Genomic DNA, 16,704 nt, shown 5'->3' on the forward strand with positions numbered 1-16,704 from the left:
ACTCAACATAGTACCTGGCACAAAGCAAATGCCTAATAAGTAAATGTGAGCTATCACTGGATGGAATGGCTGCTGTCTCTAAACAGCAAATTGATGCTTGAGACCTAAGGTTCAACCAGAGAAACCTCTGGCCCCAAAGCTAGCGAGCAACTTGAAGACTCAAGATTTCCTCTCTTCCTTCCTATCATATTGTGTTAATGAAGGCCTGAAGACACAGACCTGCAGTTGTGTTTTGTTGTACCGATATTTACAAATTGAGAGATTTTATGAATTGAGACCTGAACTTCTGGCTTCTCTCAAAAAGTTAACAAGTGGGTCACTCCAGCCCCCATTCCGACATGGCAATAATTTATTGAAGTTGAACAGTAGATGCCTCCTCCAATGAGACATATATTCTTCAAGTTCCTGAAGTCCCTACTCCTCCTTGTTGTCTCCTTAATATTGACATCAAGTGTCCACTCAGTACTGAAAACTAAACAGGACAGCGCTGGCAAACAGGAATTCTTACCACTGACCCACTCCACTCATTTACCCTATCTGGGCCCTGGGGACATTGGATTTGCAAATTGCTGACCAAAAGGAACCAAAAAGGCACAAACAAATCTGGCTCCCAGCTGATCTCAGTTTGGATGAGAAGACATATGGATAGGGGTTCAGGAGCTGCCTAAACTCACAGATCTGAAAATTCAGAGATGAAAGGAAATGTGGAACCAAGTCCAACCTTAGAGAATCCCAAGATAGACTGTTAAACTACTGAACAGCTCTAGCTGTTAGCCATCTCTACCACTCTGTAACTTTTAGTCATTTTCATTGCTTGTGCCACCTGGAAAACATTAAACAAGTCAACTCTTTTCCCCAATGTCAATCCTTCAGATATGTAAAGGCAGCCATCATGGCTTCTGCAAGCCCTTTCTTCTCCAGGCTAACCATTGCCATACTCAGTTATTTCCCTTCTGACTAGGATCTGGATCTCTCCACACATCCCCTTCCTAGTTTGCCAGTGTGCCTCTCAACATGTGTCCCACTTTCTCTGATAAGGACACACTGCATGCATATACCACTGTAGTTTCCCCAAGAATACAGCAGGGATAGTAGAGAGTTATATTTATTGAATGAATGAATGAATGAATGAATGAATGAATGAATGAATGAGTTAATTAATTTTCAGGTTCAGCCCAAATTTATTTTTTAGCTTTGAAGGATTTCATCGAGGAACGTTTAACTGGTACCCTGCACAACCTGTCCATAAAGAATAAGGTATCTACAGGCCCACTCCCCACTTCTTTCAGAACAAAGGATCATGTACCAGGATCTCCACTGTCTCTCTCAGCGCTGTTACCATCTTTTCATAATCTTCATTTTGCTTCTGAGACTGCGTCAGAAGAGCAGAGAGCTCAGTCACCCTAAAGAAAAGAGCACGGCAGTCACCTTGGCAGTCCACTGATGTGGGCGTGCAGTATTCCCCAGCCCGAACACAGACACTCCCACTGCAGCCTTCCCAGAGTCCCGGGTGCCATCAGCCCCTGCACTCCCTGAATACCGTAAGACGCTAGTCTTGAACTGGGGGGAAGCCAAAGCCACTCAGACACATGCAGGGATTTACCACATCTCAAGGCTGGAACACGTGTTTGGGGGTCTGAGAGCTGAAGGGAAGCCCTGGCCCAGGCCCTTCCAGGCCCCGCTTGATCTTGAAGTCAAGCACCCTGAAGTCAATAAGAACATCAGATCTGCCATATGGGATAGTCCCAAGGTCCTTCCATCCCCAGGTTCTCACAATGAAAGGGAAAAAGAAGGGCCACGTTGGGGGTGATTATGGTCAACCTCCCTGGTATTAACTTGAAAGTTCAGGGAAGCCGCCATAAATCTTCACCACTGAACATTAGGTCCTGGTGCTCAGTACCTGGCATTATAGGGGAAGCTACATACACATTTCTTGAATGAATATCATCCAGAAGTCTACATTTTTTTCTCAAAGTCTTAATAATTTATTCTGTACCATCTCTAAGAGCCTTAACTCACTGCATGGTCATTCATTTAATTATTGTATCATTCAACCAACATTTATTGAGTGTCTATTATATGGCAGATGAAGTGAAAAGCTCTAGAGACACAAAACTTAGTAAAACAAGGTTTCTGTCCTTGTGCTTCCCAGTGTCTTCACGACCTACACCACCAATAGGTGGTAATACAACTCTAACCATGGGGTATAAAACTGAACTTGGCCCTGAGATTCAAATGGGCTTCTTTGCTTATGTCCCTGGTCTTCTCATCATTTAAAAAAAAAAAAAATCGATTTTATTTTAATCCAAAAAATAAAAAAGCCTAATAAAAAATCCTAAATAATCAATGAGATCAATGCTGTAACAAGCAGGTCAAAAGACCATATCCGGGCATAGTAATTTGATAGGCTATTGAGGTCAGAGAAGGCTTCACAGAAGAGGTGACATTTGAACTATGTCTTAAAGGATAAGGCAGAGAGAGAAGAGGAAGTGGCATTCCAGGCTGAGGTCGGCATGTACAAAGACAGGAAAGCATGGAAGAGGTTGGCTGGTCTGGGAATAGCAAGTAGTTTGGTGTTGACAGACGACAGAATCACACTTAGCTCTATAAGTCAACAGGACAGAAACTGAGCTACAAGCTAGTCTGAGGGCAGAGGGCAGTGACATGGCCCCAAATGTGGCATTGGGTTTCAAACTGACTCTCTGTGGCATATCCCCTTCCCCTCTCATGGGAGGAATGCTCTTCACGTCTCCCCTGCCTATCTCTATCTAACACACTACAGGAGTCAACTTTCCCTCACTGCCCCCTTCCCAGGACCCCAGTCCATCTCACCGATCCTGAAGCTCAGCCTTCTCCAGATCCCCTTGACTCTTCAGCTGTATTAACTCCTGGCTCCTTTCATAGGCTTCCTTCTCCAGCTCCTGGGTCTTGGCTAGCAGCAGTAGCAGCTGGGTTGGCTCACTCCCATCTGGTTTCCCAGGTCCATCAGATTCCCGAGATTGTGCTCCCACAGTCAAGCGCAGACAACAGGTCAACAGGGACCCTGAAAGCCTCACATGCTCAGCCTTGAGCTCCGTGAGGTCTCTGAATACAAGCAAGGAAAGAGCAGACTCCAATAGGGACCAGGGAAGGGGAGCATGGAGACCAGGCCCAGAGAAGCCCGAGGGGCAGTTCTGGGAGATATCATCTGAATCCAAAACACCATCCCCCACCAACTCCCCCCTACCCCCCACCATCTGATCCCCTTCGACAGCAGCCCACTGTCACAAATACACAATCAGAAGAGACAGACCTTCCCCCCTCCTTATTGCCACACTCACCTGTCAGTGGCTGACTTCATTTCCAGGAAGTGGCGTCGGAAGGTCACCACCTCCCGCCATAGACTGAGAAGGCGGCCATGCTCCCCTTTTAGGTAGCCCTTGAAGAACTGTGTGTTCAGAAACCCAGGTCATACCACAGGGCAGAGGGCTACCTTTTGCCAACATGGGAGTCTTGGATTCCTCCTGACTACTGAGGGGGAAGGCAAGGAGGGGCTTATAGGAGATAGCTTATGAATGGGTGTCTACACACAGGTTATGCTGAAGAGTTTAATAAAGTTAGCAGTGGGATTGAAGAGGTCAAAGGGCCTGGGATATATGGCCTGGATCTATGGCCTTCTTCTGAGCTAGATTAGAAAAGGATAAATAGTAGGTCCTCAACAAATGGGAGCTATTACCATTATTATCAGACTTATAAGGAGGATTAAATGACATGACATACGTAAATCACCTAGTGTACTATTGGCACAGAGCAAAAGCTCAGAAAACATTCGTTTCCTTTAGCGGGAATCTGATCATTCCCCAGGGTCCATATCTGGGCTTTGTTTCCCATTCAATTTCAATAGCTACCGCCTTAGCATTTAGATATGCAGGTCTCCAAACAAGGGGAGTCGGTAGGCTTTCAGATGCATCTAAAACTAAGCTGGTCACTTATACAGGAACAGAGTGGCTTTGAGTGTCATGCCATCAGCCAGCAAAACCTTGACTAGGCAGGCAGGTAAGGGCAGAACTAAGCTGAAGGCCCAAGCAGGGCAAAGCTGCCAGCGTGAGTAGTAAGGATGGCCAGACACATTGAGGACAACATCCAGTTCCCGTCCAAGTCCTGAAGTAAACCCTTTCCAGCACTGACCAGGGTAGTGCCCAGAATGCAAGCTCTCCTCTCACAGTTCAGCCCCATGTCCCTCCTACCTCCTGCTCCATCCGCCACTGGCTCTCCTTCCTCATTAGCTCATCCCGGGACCGGCTCCAATCTACTGTCAATTTTTCCACATCTTCCCGGAGCGCTTTATTTACCACATCAGCTTTTTCCATGTGCAGCCGAAGCTGGGTGTTCACCTCTGCTAGACTGTCACACCTGCACTGGGGACGGGTAGGAGCAAGTGCAAAATAAAGGTCTGGTCCAATCCTTGGAACTCTTGGAGTAAGATGACAACCACTGGAATTTTCCATTGCCAGGCATTGGAGGGCTGAGGCTGAAGTCCATGGTTCTAATTCATGGTACATAGCTCTCAGGACAGAGGTTTCCCGTCAGCCTTCTCCACCCACTGGCCGAGCACCCAGGCCAGAGAATTTGGGGTCCATCACCTCTGTTGCTCCTCCTCCAATTGGATTAGCAGCTGTTCCAGGTTTGGCTCCTCCACACTTTCCCACCTCTGAGGGATCGGTCCCTTTGCCAGACAGAGACAAGCCTTATTTACCTCCAAGGGGAATATCACTCAGCTCAATTCCCGGATGTCCCCTTTTATAGCAGCCACTTTCTTTTTATTCTTTCTCCCCTTTGATAGCAATATGTCTCTTTCCTCAGTCACTTCCTCCTGAAAGTAAATCCACTGCATTCCTCTTACCAAAAATGAACCTGTGACTTCTCCTGAAAGATGGCACTTGGTAGTGAAAAGAACTTTCAACCTAAGAAGCGTAAGATATATCTCCCACTGATGGCCTTGACTTCTACTACACTAAATTTTAGACCTTGGGAAGTTACTTAACTTTTCTGCACCACAAAATCTTCAGCTACAAAACGAAGGTAACATCACTCCCCTCAGAAAGTTGCTTTGCACATTAAGTGTAATTATATGGCCATGTCTAATGGTGCCTGGTCTGCATAGAAGAGTGCTCAATAAGTTTGTGTTTTTTCCTTCTTTTGAGAGAACTTTCTGAGGGGAATGTGAGAAGGAGCTGAGAGGGAGCTGGAACAAAGGCAAACAGGTCTTTTAAATACAGTTCTACCCAGCCCACAGCACAAACAAATCCCTCTGACACAACCAAGTTTTTCAGGCCTGCAGAGGCATACGTCTTTCTGAGACAGATCAACACTGACACCTTCTGGAGGAAAAATGCATTTCTTCCCTTTGATTCCACATCCTTTCCAATCTAAGTCTCCAGAAGCTGCTCTTTGTCCTTAAGGAGCCAAGGGCTGGAGTCTGATAGGCCAGGAATAGCTAGGTCCAATGAAGATATATGTGATAAAACTCTCAGCAGCTGAAGAAAGAGAGGTTTCTCCCCAACACTGCTTTATCATACCCAACCTCTCTTAGCCAGCAAATGATGCCTAACAAGTATATTCACAGAGGACTCGGGGAACACAGAACAGCCTCACTCACCCCAGTGGCTTCCAGCTGCTTCTCCAGCTCTTGGCACCAGCTCCGGTACTGCAACACCTGAAGCAAACAGAACAGGACGTGAGCAATGACTGGAACAAACTGCCCAATCCAAAGTCCCTCGAGAACTTCGGGCAAACCTGCTATGAAGGGGGGACTGGGTGATGATAGTGAGGTAAGGCCATAGTATTTTGCAGTTTCCATATGGGCATCTAAATAATACTTTCTCTATGCCTTACGTATCAGAGAGACTAGATCATAGGCTTTGGAACCAGAAAATTTAGGGTCAGGAGAGCAAACCTAGACAACTAATTTAACCCTCATGTGTCACGCCATCTTTTAAAGAGAGATAATAAGTGTGTATCTCCTGGAATAGGTGTGAGCATCAAAGGAGAGGCTGTTTGGGACATTCCCACCCATGGTTCTGCCTCCGGCAACCCTTATTCCACCTTGGCACCCAACTCTGGGAGGTGTTCTCCTCTCTTCCCCTCCCTCAAAGGGCAGCTGCCTCACCTTGGCCTGCAGCTTCCTCACAAGGGCTGCTTGCTTCTGCTGGGCCTCCTGGGAGCTCCTCAGCTTTCTCCAGGAGGCTGCCTGGTTCTCGGCCATCTGCTGCTGTAGTGCAAGCACTTGCTCCTCCAGCACCAGCTGCAGTGACTGGGGCTTCATGCTGTTCAACCCAAGGCCTCCTGTCTCCATGGGGGCACCAGACAATAAGCCCACAAGCCACTATGCAGCCAGAGGCTGTTCACTCCCAGCAGGGTCTCTACTCATGGTCGTGCCACTTAAACCTCCTCTTGAGCTGAGGACCAAAGCACACAATGGAGTTAAAAGGACTGTCTGCATGACTCAGATTTACTCATTAAATACTCATTAAGTCTGACAATGCTGGGTTGGACAAAGTAAAATAGGTTCCTTTACTACAGGACCGCTAGAGCCTTTAAAATACCAAGATGGACCCCAATCTCTAAGGGGGGCTATGAAGAGCATCATTTCCTGAATTTCTTTGATCATGAAACAAGTTCACAGGACTAGTGTTTCCTGGCACGTCTTTTGGAACTCTGCACTAGAACAAGAGCTCCTGGTTTACCATTGCCTGGCCTGGTGCCTAATAAACACTTGTCAAATGAATCACTGAAGGTGCTTAGTCTAACAGCAGAGATAGACACGATTACAACCCACGAAGTCCTCAGTTAACGTCATTGATAGGTCCTATGACTTCAAGTGAAATGCTGTATATCAAAACTAATTTACCACAGGCTAACTGATATACACAAGAGTTAAGTTCCTTTCGCATCTCATCATTATAAGGAAACAATGTTGAACTATGTTATTTGAGGACCTGCAGTACAATGTAGTATGTTCAATAATAATAATGGAGACATCGCAGGACAGTATGGGAAAACAAAGGAAAGGCATTTAACCCAACGGGGGGGGGAGGGCTGTGAACTGTATGAATTATCAACATCATACTTAATGCTTGCTAAATGCTCCTATGGGTCAGTCACTTTGTAGGTTCTTTACAAGCACTAGGTCATTTTGTCATCACCAGAACCTTGAAACAGTCCAAAGCTTTCCTATCACATTTCTCTGTAGGTATGATTATGACTGTATATATGGATGAGGAAACTTAGAAAAATTAAGCAATTTGTCTTAGTTCATACAGGTGGCATTTGGTTGATTAGGAATTTGAACACAAATCCTGACAAAGAAATGGAGCAGCAGGCATTTCCGGCAAGGGATCCAACGGAGAGAAGAAGGAACCAACTTCAGCACAATGGCAAACCCTCCTCATCCACCAGGAGCTGGGCCAAAACAGGGCAATGGGCCAACCTGCAGGCAGGGGAAGCCAGCCTAGGAGAGGGGGAGGCATGGTGGTCAAGAAGACTTTGGGGTGCTCATCCAAGCTCTGCCTCTAATGGGCTCTGCGACCTCCAGCATGCCATTTCCTTTTCAGTCTCCGCATCCAAAAATGAGGGCACCCAGTTACATGACCTCTGAATTTCTCAGGCCTCTAACACACATGACAATCCTATAATCTGAGGGTAGGGGGATAGGTTAGAATTCTCTCGTTTTATTAACCCTGAGATTCGCACCAGTAGGGCTAAGGAATATCCGTATCTCCAACTACCCATCAAGAAAATGGTATATACAGCAAAGGCAAATCTAACATTTGCATATACAGTGGGAGTTTCAGGGACCCCAAAATCTCTTTATGCGTCAAACATCACTTCCTATCGTGTCCTCCCAGAGGTAGCTACACACACACACACACACACACACACACACACACACACACTCACACTCACACACACTATATTACATTTTATCATTATTATTTATCTATTTTCTCTACTAATCTGTGAGTGCCTCAAAGGCAAGAGCTAATTCATTGTAGTCATTAGTCGGTTATCAACAATGAATGCATAATGAAGAAACGCATGTGGGCCTCATTCCTGGCAGATCTAAGCTCTTGGCCAGATGTCACAAAGGTGGACTGCTGGCTCTTTTCAACCATCGTGTAGCCCATACAATAGTTTTTAAGAATTCAAGTTAAGTGCCAACATTTACCATTGGGAAAATGCATATAAAAATTCCTATGTCTGGAAAATCGGAATAGCTAGCGACCCCTGACCCACATTCCCGCAAAGCAACAACCACCTGGGGTTGAACAGTCTCTGTCCCTTTTAGATAGAGCATATGCTCTCCATTTCACCAGTCTCTGCCCTCACCCCCGGCCTATTCTCTCCCTCACATTGACAGCAGATTTCAGTTGTCATTTATCATTGCACTAGTGCTGTTGTTTTCCTTACAACAGAGGAAAACTGTTTCTTAACTCCCATTACCTCCCGGGAAACTGAAAATAACGGAGCTTGCAGAGCTTGTACAAGATAGTAAGGAAAGTGCATCAAGTAGGAAGAGCTGAGTGGCACCAACAAAGGCTTAGGGGCATTAATCCTCCAGGCTGCCTCTTCTCAGCCTGTAACGGAGTTAATACAGCTTTCCCCTGCACTCCAAACATTTTCCTTTTCTGCCCCTCCTTTCCATTACGGCTGCGTCAAGCAACTCACCGTGGCTCTGCGAAACACTGGCTCAATCTCTCTCTGGCAGCACAAATCTCCTGGGAGACAGCTCTCATTGCCAACACCACCATCACCAAGAGTACTTTCAAGAGACCTGGGGGGCCTTTTCTTTCCTAATACTGTGAGGGTTGGGTGAGGCTCTGCACACATTGGGAAGCTCAGGGAACCCAAAGGCTCCCTCGCCCTTATTTGAATCCCCCCCCCAAATATTGGGTTGAACCATATGAAATTACCAATATTTGCTCTTTTCTACCTATAAAAGCGATCATTTCATGTAGTTCAACCTAATACCTCTGTAAGCAACCCTGCCGCAGTTCCCAGAATTCTCATATTAAATCCTCTTTTAGGATAAGGCTGCTGTTAACATAGAAACATTATTTGAGAAGGTGATAATCATACTTCAGCAAAGAAATGGAATTATATTAGAATTATAGGATTGTTATACATTAGCAGATAATTTAAAATTTTTAGAGTTATTTAAAAATTTACTTCAATCCTCCCATTTTACAGATAAGGAGCCTGAGGCCTACACAGATGAAGTAACTTCATTTTGTTCACATTTTGTTTATATGACCCATTTACCTCAAAACATGATTTGAAATTACAGCGAATGTACCATATAAATGTAAGAGGGGACACTGGATACAGGGTACATGGGAACTCTCTGTATTATGCACTTTTTCTGTAAATCTAAAATTGTTCTTAAAAATAAAGCTTATTCTTAAAATGGTCTGAAGTGTTGTATGATTAAAAAAAATCCTCATAGAATGGAAATTCACTATAACGAGAATAAAAAGAGATAGAGGATAGAGAAAAATTACACCGGGAATCTTTCTGAAATTGAGATTTAGTTCCGAGCCTCCTCAAGACGGAGTTCAGTCCCCTTTTATGAACATACTGTCAGATCAGCCAGAGAATAAACTAGCACAGCTCCAAAAGAAGGGAGGTTTCGATGTCCCTCAGTAAAGGAAAAGGTCAGTAGTTGGCAAATGGTAACAGACTGGATGGCATTCAAATGAGATAATGGATGTCACTGTGCTTTGTAAACTGTAAGCCACTGAAGAGATATTATCATCGCTGTAGGAAAAGGAAAAAGAATCACTTCTTTTCAACATTAATTTATTCCATCGACATTCATGAATTCCAGCTCAGTTATCAGGCAGTCTGCCACAGTGACACAGAAATGAACGAGACCGACTTCCTACTCTCGCTAGGAACCGGGCTGGGAAGGGCAGTAACCGCTGCTCCTATGATGGAAAGTGGCAGGAGAGTGATATAAATTATGTATTTTGTCTCCCTTCATTCAAAATACTTTAACATGAGTATTTAAATAAAGTTTAAAGTAGAAGCAACATCACCTACATTTGGAGTAGAGGTGTACGCGTGAATGCTTAGCATGGACTGAGATGTGGACTGGTATTATTATTAGGTTGGTGTCAAAGAAATTGCAGTTTTGGCAATTAGTTTTAACCTTTTAAACAGCAATTACTTTGGCACCAACCTGATAAATAGAATTTGTCACTTAAAGCAAAAAAGGAAAAACACTTCAGGGCACAAACGTTTTATTTCCCTGAGCAAAGAAATTATATATATTTGTCTGCAGAGATAATTTGTTTTATTCCAGAAAAAAAACAAGAAAAATTAGCATGCGGCTCCTTACATAAATCTCATACGTGGGGTCTCTCTCTGTTCTCCCACTTCTCTGGCCTCTCCCTTCAGTCTCCTTTGCTGGTTCCTCCTCATCTCCCCAACCTCTAAGGTTGGAGGTCCCACGGCTCAGGCTTCAGACCTCTTCTCCATCTACCTTCATTTCCTAGGTTAATCTTATCCAGTTTCATGGCTTAAAATAGCACCTATACACCCAGGACTCCCATGGTTACACTTCCTTCTGGAACGTCACACTCCTATACTAAATCCAAACATCTATTTAACTTCTCCACATAGATGTCTAACAGGCATCTCAAATTTAACTTGTCTAAAAATGAACTCCTACTCCTCTTATCTTCCCCATTTCAGTAAATGACAATTGCATCCTTCTGGGTGCTCAAGCCCAACGCCTTAATGTCATACTTACTCCATTGTCCCACACCGTATAACCAATCCATCAGCAAATCCTGTTGGCTCTACCAGATGCTATCACTTTTTGATCCCTCACCACCACCATTCTAAGCCAAGCCACTCTCTTGCCTGGTGTGGTAGCTTTAAGGTATGCCCACAAATTCTTTGATGCTCCTCCCTTTAAGAGGTGAAGCCTAATTCCTCTTAAAAGTGAGCGGGAATAAAATGAATGAAGCTAAATAAAGTAGAAATGGCTTCCAAGACAAGGTCATAAAGGGCACTACCGCTCCCCCTGGCCCCCAACCCCATTTTATTCTGTCTGTGTCATGTGGACACTCAGGCAGCCCTGTGAAGAGGCCCAGTGGTAAGGAGCCATCTTGGGAGCAGATCACCCATCAGCTTGACTGCAATCTCCTGAGAGACCCTAAGCCAGAAACACCCAGCTAAGCTGCTCCTGAATTTCTGAACCATACTGTATGAGATAATAAATGATTGTTCTTTCAAGCTGCTAAGTTTTGGGGTAATTCCTTGCACAGCAATAGATAGCTAATACATCTGGATTACTGCAAAAGCTTCCTAGACGGTAGAGATATTTTCACCCTTGCTTCCAAATTAACTTTTTCTCAACAGAGTAGTCAGAGTGATCCTTTTAAAAGTGACAGGTGATGCCATTCAGAACCTTCCAATGGCTATTCAGAATAAAACCCAAAGTCATTATAAGGGGCTACAGTGTCCTAATTATTTGATCCTAGCCTCCAATTCCACTTCTTACTCCTCTCCCCTTTACTCACACCCTCCTTGGAACATAAGAAGTCACACACTCATCTCAGGGTCTCACCTTCATGATTCAATTCCTTACCAGATTCAGGTCTGTCTGTTCCAATGTTACCTTCTCAGTAAGTTGTTTCCTAACCATCCAGTATAAAATACCCCCACCGTTCACACATTCTGGTATTTCTGTTTACCACGACTTATCTGTTCCCATCTGATTATGTGTGATATACCTATCAGAATGTAAATTTCCCAAGTGCAACAATATTGTTTTATTGACTGCTGTATTCCCAGTTCCTAAAACAGTGCCTGGTATATAGCAGATACCTAAATATTTGACTGAATGAATGCACATAAAGACTTTAGGTAACATGATCCATATCACCAAAGGTCTTGCAAAATGCTGACAGTTCTATAAGCATCTATAATGTAAAAAGCAGATCATGTAGTTTGTGCAGCACTTTCCTCTCTCACAACAATTACAGCAACCTTCTAAAAAACCCTTTGAAATAAAGTTATCCTCATTTTACAGAAAAGAAAACTGAGGTTCAAAAAATAAAAAGGATATAACTGGTCAGTGGCAGAGCAAAGATTAAATCCCAATCTGCTTCCAAACTCTATGCCCTCTCCGTTACACTAATTTGCCTCCTAATTTATGAAATATGAAGTCAAAGTTCTGGGAGGGGCACTTCCTAAAGGGTGAAATAATGAGGTCTAGGTCTGCGGATCTCTGATGGAAAGGGAGCAAAGAAAGGTAGAGTGTGACTGAAGGAACAGAGAGGGCTCGCAGCAGCTTCTAGCCTGGGTTTTGTCATGACCTCACTTTATATATTCGAGAACATTAATTCTCCTTTCTAAGCCTTCTCAGTAAAATGTGTGCATCACAATCCTGGGGCTACGTGTCTCCATGAGTCATAGGGCTAATGTAATGACCAAATCAACAGACATCTACTGAACCCAAAGGCAATTTAGTGAAATTATCACACGCTCTGCAGACAGCCTAGAATTCATTTCCCAGCACCATTTACTGATTTGTGGGACTCTAGGCAAAGTGAGCTGAGTGCCTCAGCTTCTTCCTGCATAAAATTTGAAGATATAGGAGTAGGGTGGTGCAAAAGTAATTGCGGTTTAAAAGGTTAAAAACAGTTGCAAAAACCGCAATTACTTTTGCATCAACTTAATGAACCCACCTTGTGGAATTGCTGAGATTAAATGGGACTTTACATGTAATGCATTTACTAGCACCTGACACTTTAATATTCAGTAAATATTAGCTATTATCATCATGAGCTAGCCCCTGGGATATAGAGATGAAAAACGTAAGGCATAACGCCCCCAACAAGTGCATGGGTGTAAAAGAAGGGCAGGAAAAGTAACTCGGTACAATGAGTGCAAAAACCAAGCAGCGAGATGAACTCTATCAGCAGAAAGGCTGGGAAAGCTTTCCGAGAAAGTGATATTTGAGTTGGGTCGCGAAGAATGGGTTCCAGAGCGGGGCGGCGGGTGGGACTGGGCTTTCGGACAGATCTCGTGCAAAACCCTACGGGCAGAGGGAGCCGCAAAATTCCGGGAGCCCGGAGCGAGATGGGCCGCAGAGCGCAGCGCCTCGTCCTGACAACCCCGGGCTCGTCGGCTGTTGGAGTCAAGGATCGGGAAGATCCCTTTCTGCGCGGACTGGAGCCTAGAGTGGTGGCGGCAGCAGGACGCGGAGACGGGGGCCGGAGCCCTAGGGCAGGTCCCGATCCCTCTCTGGGCCTCGGGTTCCTCCCCGGGAACCGAAGGCCGCTGCCCGGACGGGATTCCCTAAGGCGCCCTAAGCGGGCGGGTCTCTGGGCCTCGGACCGTTAACCCGAGCACCTCCCGCCTGCCCTTGAGGCCCCTCCTCACCACGCTCGGGTTCCGTAGAATCCTAGCCTGTTCCTCCGCGCCGGGGCGGCTGAAGCCGCGGCTAAGGCCGGGCGGGGGGCGGGGGCCCACCTCCCCACTGGGGCCCAGACCCCGCCCCCCAAACTCCCGCCCTTTCGGAGGGCCCCGCCCCCCAGTAGTGTGCCTATAGGCAGACGGCGCCACTTGGAGGCCTCCCGCCATGTTAAGTACTGGCATCTCATTTACTGGAGTGGCCCAGAAGGAGAGGGGGATTACATTAAGAGAAGTAAGATTCCCTAGACAGAATGGAGACAGCCATGGCTTCTGGGTTCGAGCAAGGGAAGTTTTGGTAACAGGAAAAAAACTTGCCCTCAACCATCCCACTTTTGGCTTTGGGGTTACACACTGCGCATGTGTACGGTCACCTGGTTTTAGGTGCGCCTGCGCACTGCTCCACCCACAAACGGAGTGCAATTAACAGCTGCGTGAAGAATTAGGGAATGACTCCTGGGTGGCAATAAAAACTTCAGGGCGACCAGTTCTGGGGTTTTCTTACCTTCAGAGACGAAGCTCCACGGCGCCTCAGGCAACACAACACTCACAGCATAGTGTCGTTTGAACACACAGCACTGTTTTCTCCCACGATTCTGCACAGGGTGTTTTCTTTGCCTGAATGTCTGGAGAACAGCAGTTGGTCTAATTTAATGTGTAAACCTTACTTGAGTCTAGAGGATTCGTCCTTCTACGACCCACTCAGGCGTTATTCTCATAGCGTTTTGTAGATAAATTATTAATGTACTTTCTTAAGAGTTGTAAATTCCATTTACCTTCCACTCAGTCGTTCTAAATTTTTAGTTGGGATTTAAAAAAACAACATCCCCTCACCACCCCACACACAAAACTGGGGAACGTCTTAAAATGCAGACACTCGCATTCCACCCCTAGAGAGTCGGGTGGAGCCCAGAAATCCGCATTTCAGCAAATACCCCAGGTGATTCTGATGCAGCAGAAACACATTTTGAGAAGCAGCACATGAGGATGCATTTCTAGTACCCATCATAAGGCTTGGTACAAAATAGGTGCTCAGTAAGTGCTAAGTGAGTAAATGGATGGATGGATGAATAGATAGCAGGAGTGAAACAGGAAATGCACAGCAGAAGGAAACACTTTGATAAGAGCTATATTGTATCTTTTCTCCTGTAAGAACACGAAAAAGTTCTTAATAGTTACTTTGAGAAAAAGATAAAGTAAATGGGGCTTAAAGGGAGGGAGGGCACTGATTCTGAAAGGCAAACAATTTAGAGAGGGAAGATGAAATATGCCAGACACTGGATAGAGAAAAAGATGCAAAGAATCAGTGGTGTGGGAATCCATCCCAGGGAAATACTCACACAACAGGTACTGTGTAAGAACGTTCAGCACAACAGTATATGGAATGGAGAGAAATGAAACAACCTGAATGTTACAGACACCAAACTCTTCTGTCTCAGAGGCTTTGCCCTCTACTTAGACCACTCACCCCCCCACCCTTGGCTTAGCTGATAGCTTCCTCTCCTTCAGGTCTCATCTTAAATGATACTTCCTCAGCTAAGTCTTCCCTGATCATGCTATCTAAAGTAACGCGCTATCATTTTCTATCACAGTATTCTGTTTCTTTTGTAGTACTTTCCAGTTTTTGTTAGTTTTTTTATTTACATATTATCTTTCCCCCACTTCTAAAATTAAAACTTCATGAGGATGGGAGACTATGTTTGACGTATTCCTAGCATTTAGCCCAGAGCCCGACACATGATGCTAATAAATAAGCATCCATTGAATGAATGAATCAAGTCAACATCAGTGTTACAAAGGTTAATGACATAAAATCCATCAGCAAATACACAATACATTTTAAGACCATGAGGAACAAACATAGCTTTCAGACTACCAAGACAAGGGTAAATGGAGTAGAAAGGTATCAAACCCAAACAGTAATCTTTGATCTTTGTAAACGGGGATTCATTCATTCACTCCCTTATTGATTTATCCATTCACCAACAAGCATTTAATGAACATCTACTGTGTACTAGTACTGGATAATACAATGTATTAACGTCAAGTTAGAAATTGTATTAAAACATAACAAACTAGAACAACCGGGTATTTTGTCTGGACCAAAGAAGGCTCTAAGACTACATCAGCTTCAAATGTCCTACAAAGTGCCAGGAACATTTGGGACAAAGAAACAGGTGTACATATACATCACTTGAATTGCTTGGGACCCAAGAGACATATGGGAAAAGACTTAATCCAGACACAAATAGAATCTGGCCATGTTCAAACCTGTCTAATAAACCAGAATGGGGAGAAGGCTTCAAAGGAAGCTGGAGTGGACGGACAGACAATGGGTTAGTGGAAAGAAAACCAACCCTGGTCCCCTCTGGGTGAACTAGGCGTCTTCCTCTATGTCCTAAATTCCATCTCTGGGAACATACTTTATATCCTAACCCTTTCCCAGGGGCTGTAATATGGATCCTGTACCCCAGCCCAGCTCATTATTTATACATATTTCCTCTGTCCCGTGCCAAGAAGCTGCCCTGACTGACTGATTTTCTTTCTTTTTAAAAGTTATATATGTAAAATTTCAAAGTGAGGTGCTAAAAAAAATCATATATATTTTTTCTAACAGCCTAAAATCTGTTTTAATGTTCTTAGATCCCTTATCTATAGGGTCAGGAGAGTGAAGGATAGAGAATGTACGTGGAGATATTTCTGGCAGTGAGTCCCCACCCTTCTTGGGGAAGGTCATGGGGGTGTTACTTTTAACTGCTCCAGCCAAGTGATCTGGGGAGAGGACTTCCATGAGAGTTTGAGGTGCCAAATTTGTCCCCATTGCAATTGGGGAGCATAGTGACTGAATATATACCTCCTGCCTGGGAAATCTAGCAACAAGAGACAAACATGCCAACTTCTTTGATGGCAGACCCAGGAGGTTGCTGCTTTGTTGGGGTTGGCTTGCTCTCCCAAAATTTGTCAGGGAATGTTTTCTGTAAACCAGATGTGGGCTACGTGAGAAAAAGAGAGACTGCATAGGCCCACCCTGGGTCCTGTTCAGTAGGGCCTCCTACTGGGGTAAAGGGACCCCAGAAGTAAGAAAAAAAATTACCATTGGTAATAGTGATGTCTTTACTAAGGGAAAGGAGCCCAGCAGAACCTCTAAAAGCACACCATGATGCTTTGACGGTGCACAGGAAAAGCTATAAACATCTTCCAGACCCAGAAAGCACAAAGCTAGCTGCAGTACTAGTTCAA

The 16,704-nt window shown here is 44.8% G+C and overlaps 1 protein-coding gene across 4 annotated transcripts in view; it reads right to left on the minus strand.

Annotated features, from left to right (window-relative positions):
• Positions 1-13,556, minus strand: part of CEP250 (centrosomal protein 250) — a 40,742-nt gene extending 27,186 nt beyond the window's left edge. For 2 of the 4 annotated variants that reach the window (XR_013992260.1, XM_081033303.1), the window contains exons 1-8: positions 13,435-13,550; positions 6,149-6,437; positions 5,639-5,695; positions 4,623-4,705; positions 4,227-4,392; positions 3,321-3,427; positions 2,833-3,084; positions 1,307-1,403 (exon numbers count right to left, since the gene is read on the minus strand). Coding sequence is in view for 3 of the 4 variants with exons in the window: in XM_081033303.1 (XP_080889429.1) it covers positions 1,307-1,403; positions 2,833-3,084; positions 3,321-3,427; positions 4,227-4,392; positions 4,623-4,705; positions 5,639-5,695; positions 6,149-6,334 (948 nt within the window). In the remaining variant the exon portion in view is untranslated. Of the gene's footprint in view, positions 1-1,306; positions 1,404-2,832; positions 3,085-3,320; positions 3,428-4,226; positions 4,398-4,622; positions 4,706-5,638; positions 5,696-6,148; positions 6,438-13,434 lie in introns of all 4 variants that reach the window. The other 2 variants (XM_081033304.1, XM_081033305.1) reach the window with 2 other exon arrangements.
• Positions 13,557-16,704: the final 3,148 nt, after the last annotated feature.

Source organism: Rhinolophus hipposideros (genome assembly GCF_964194185.1).
Source record: "Rhinolophus hipposideros genome assembly, chromosome: 22".
Classification (NCBI taxonomy): domain Eukaryota; kingdom Metazoa; phylum Chordata; class Mammalia; order Chiroptera; family Rhinolophidae; genus Rhinolophus; species Rhinolophus hipposideros.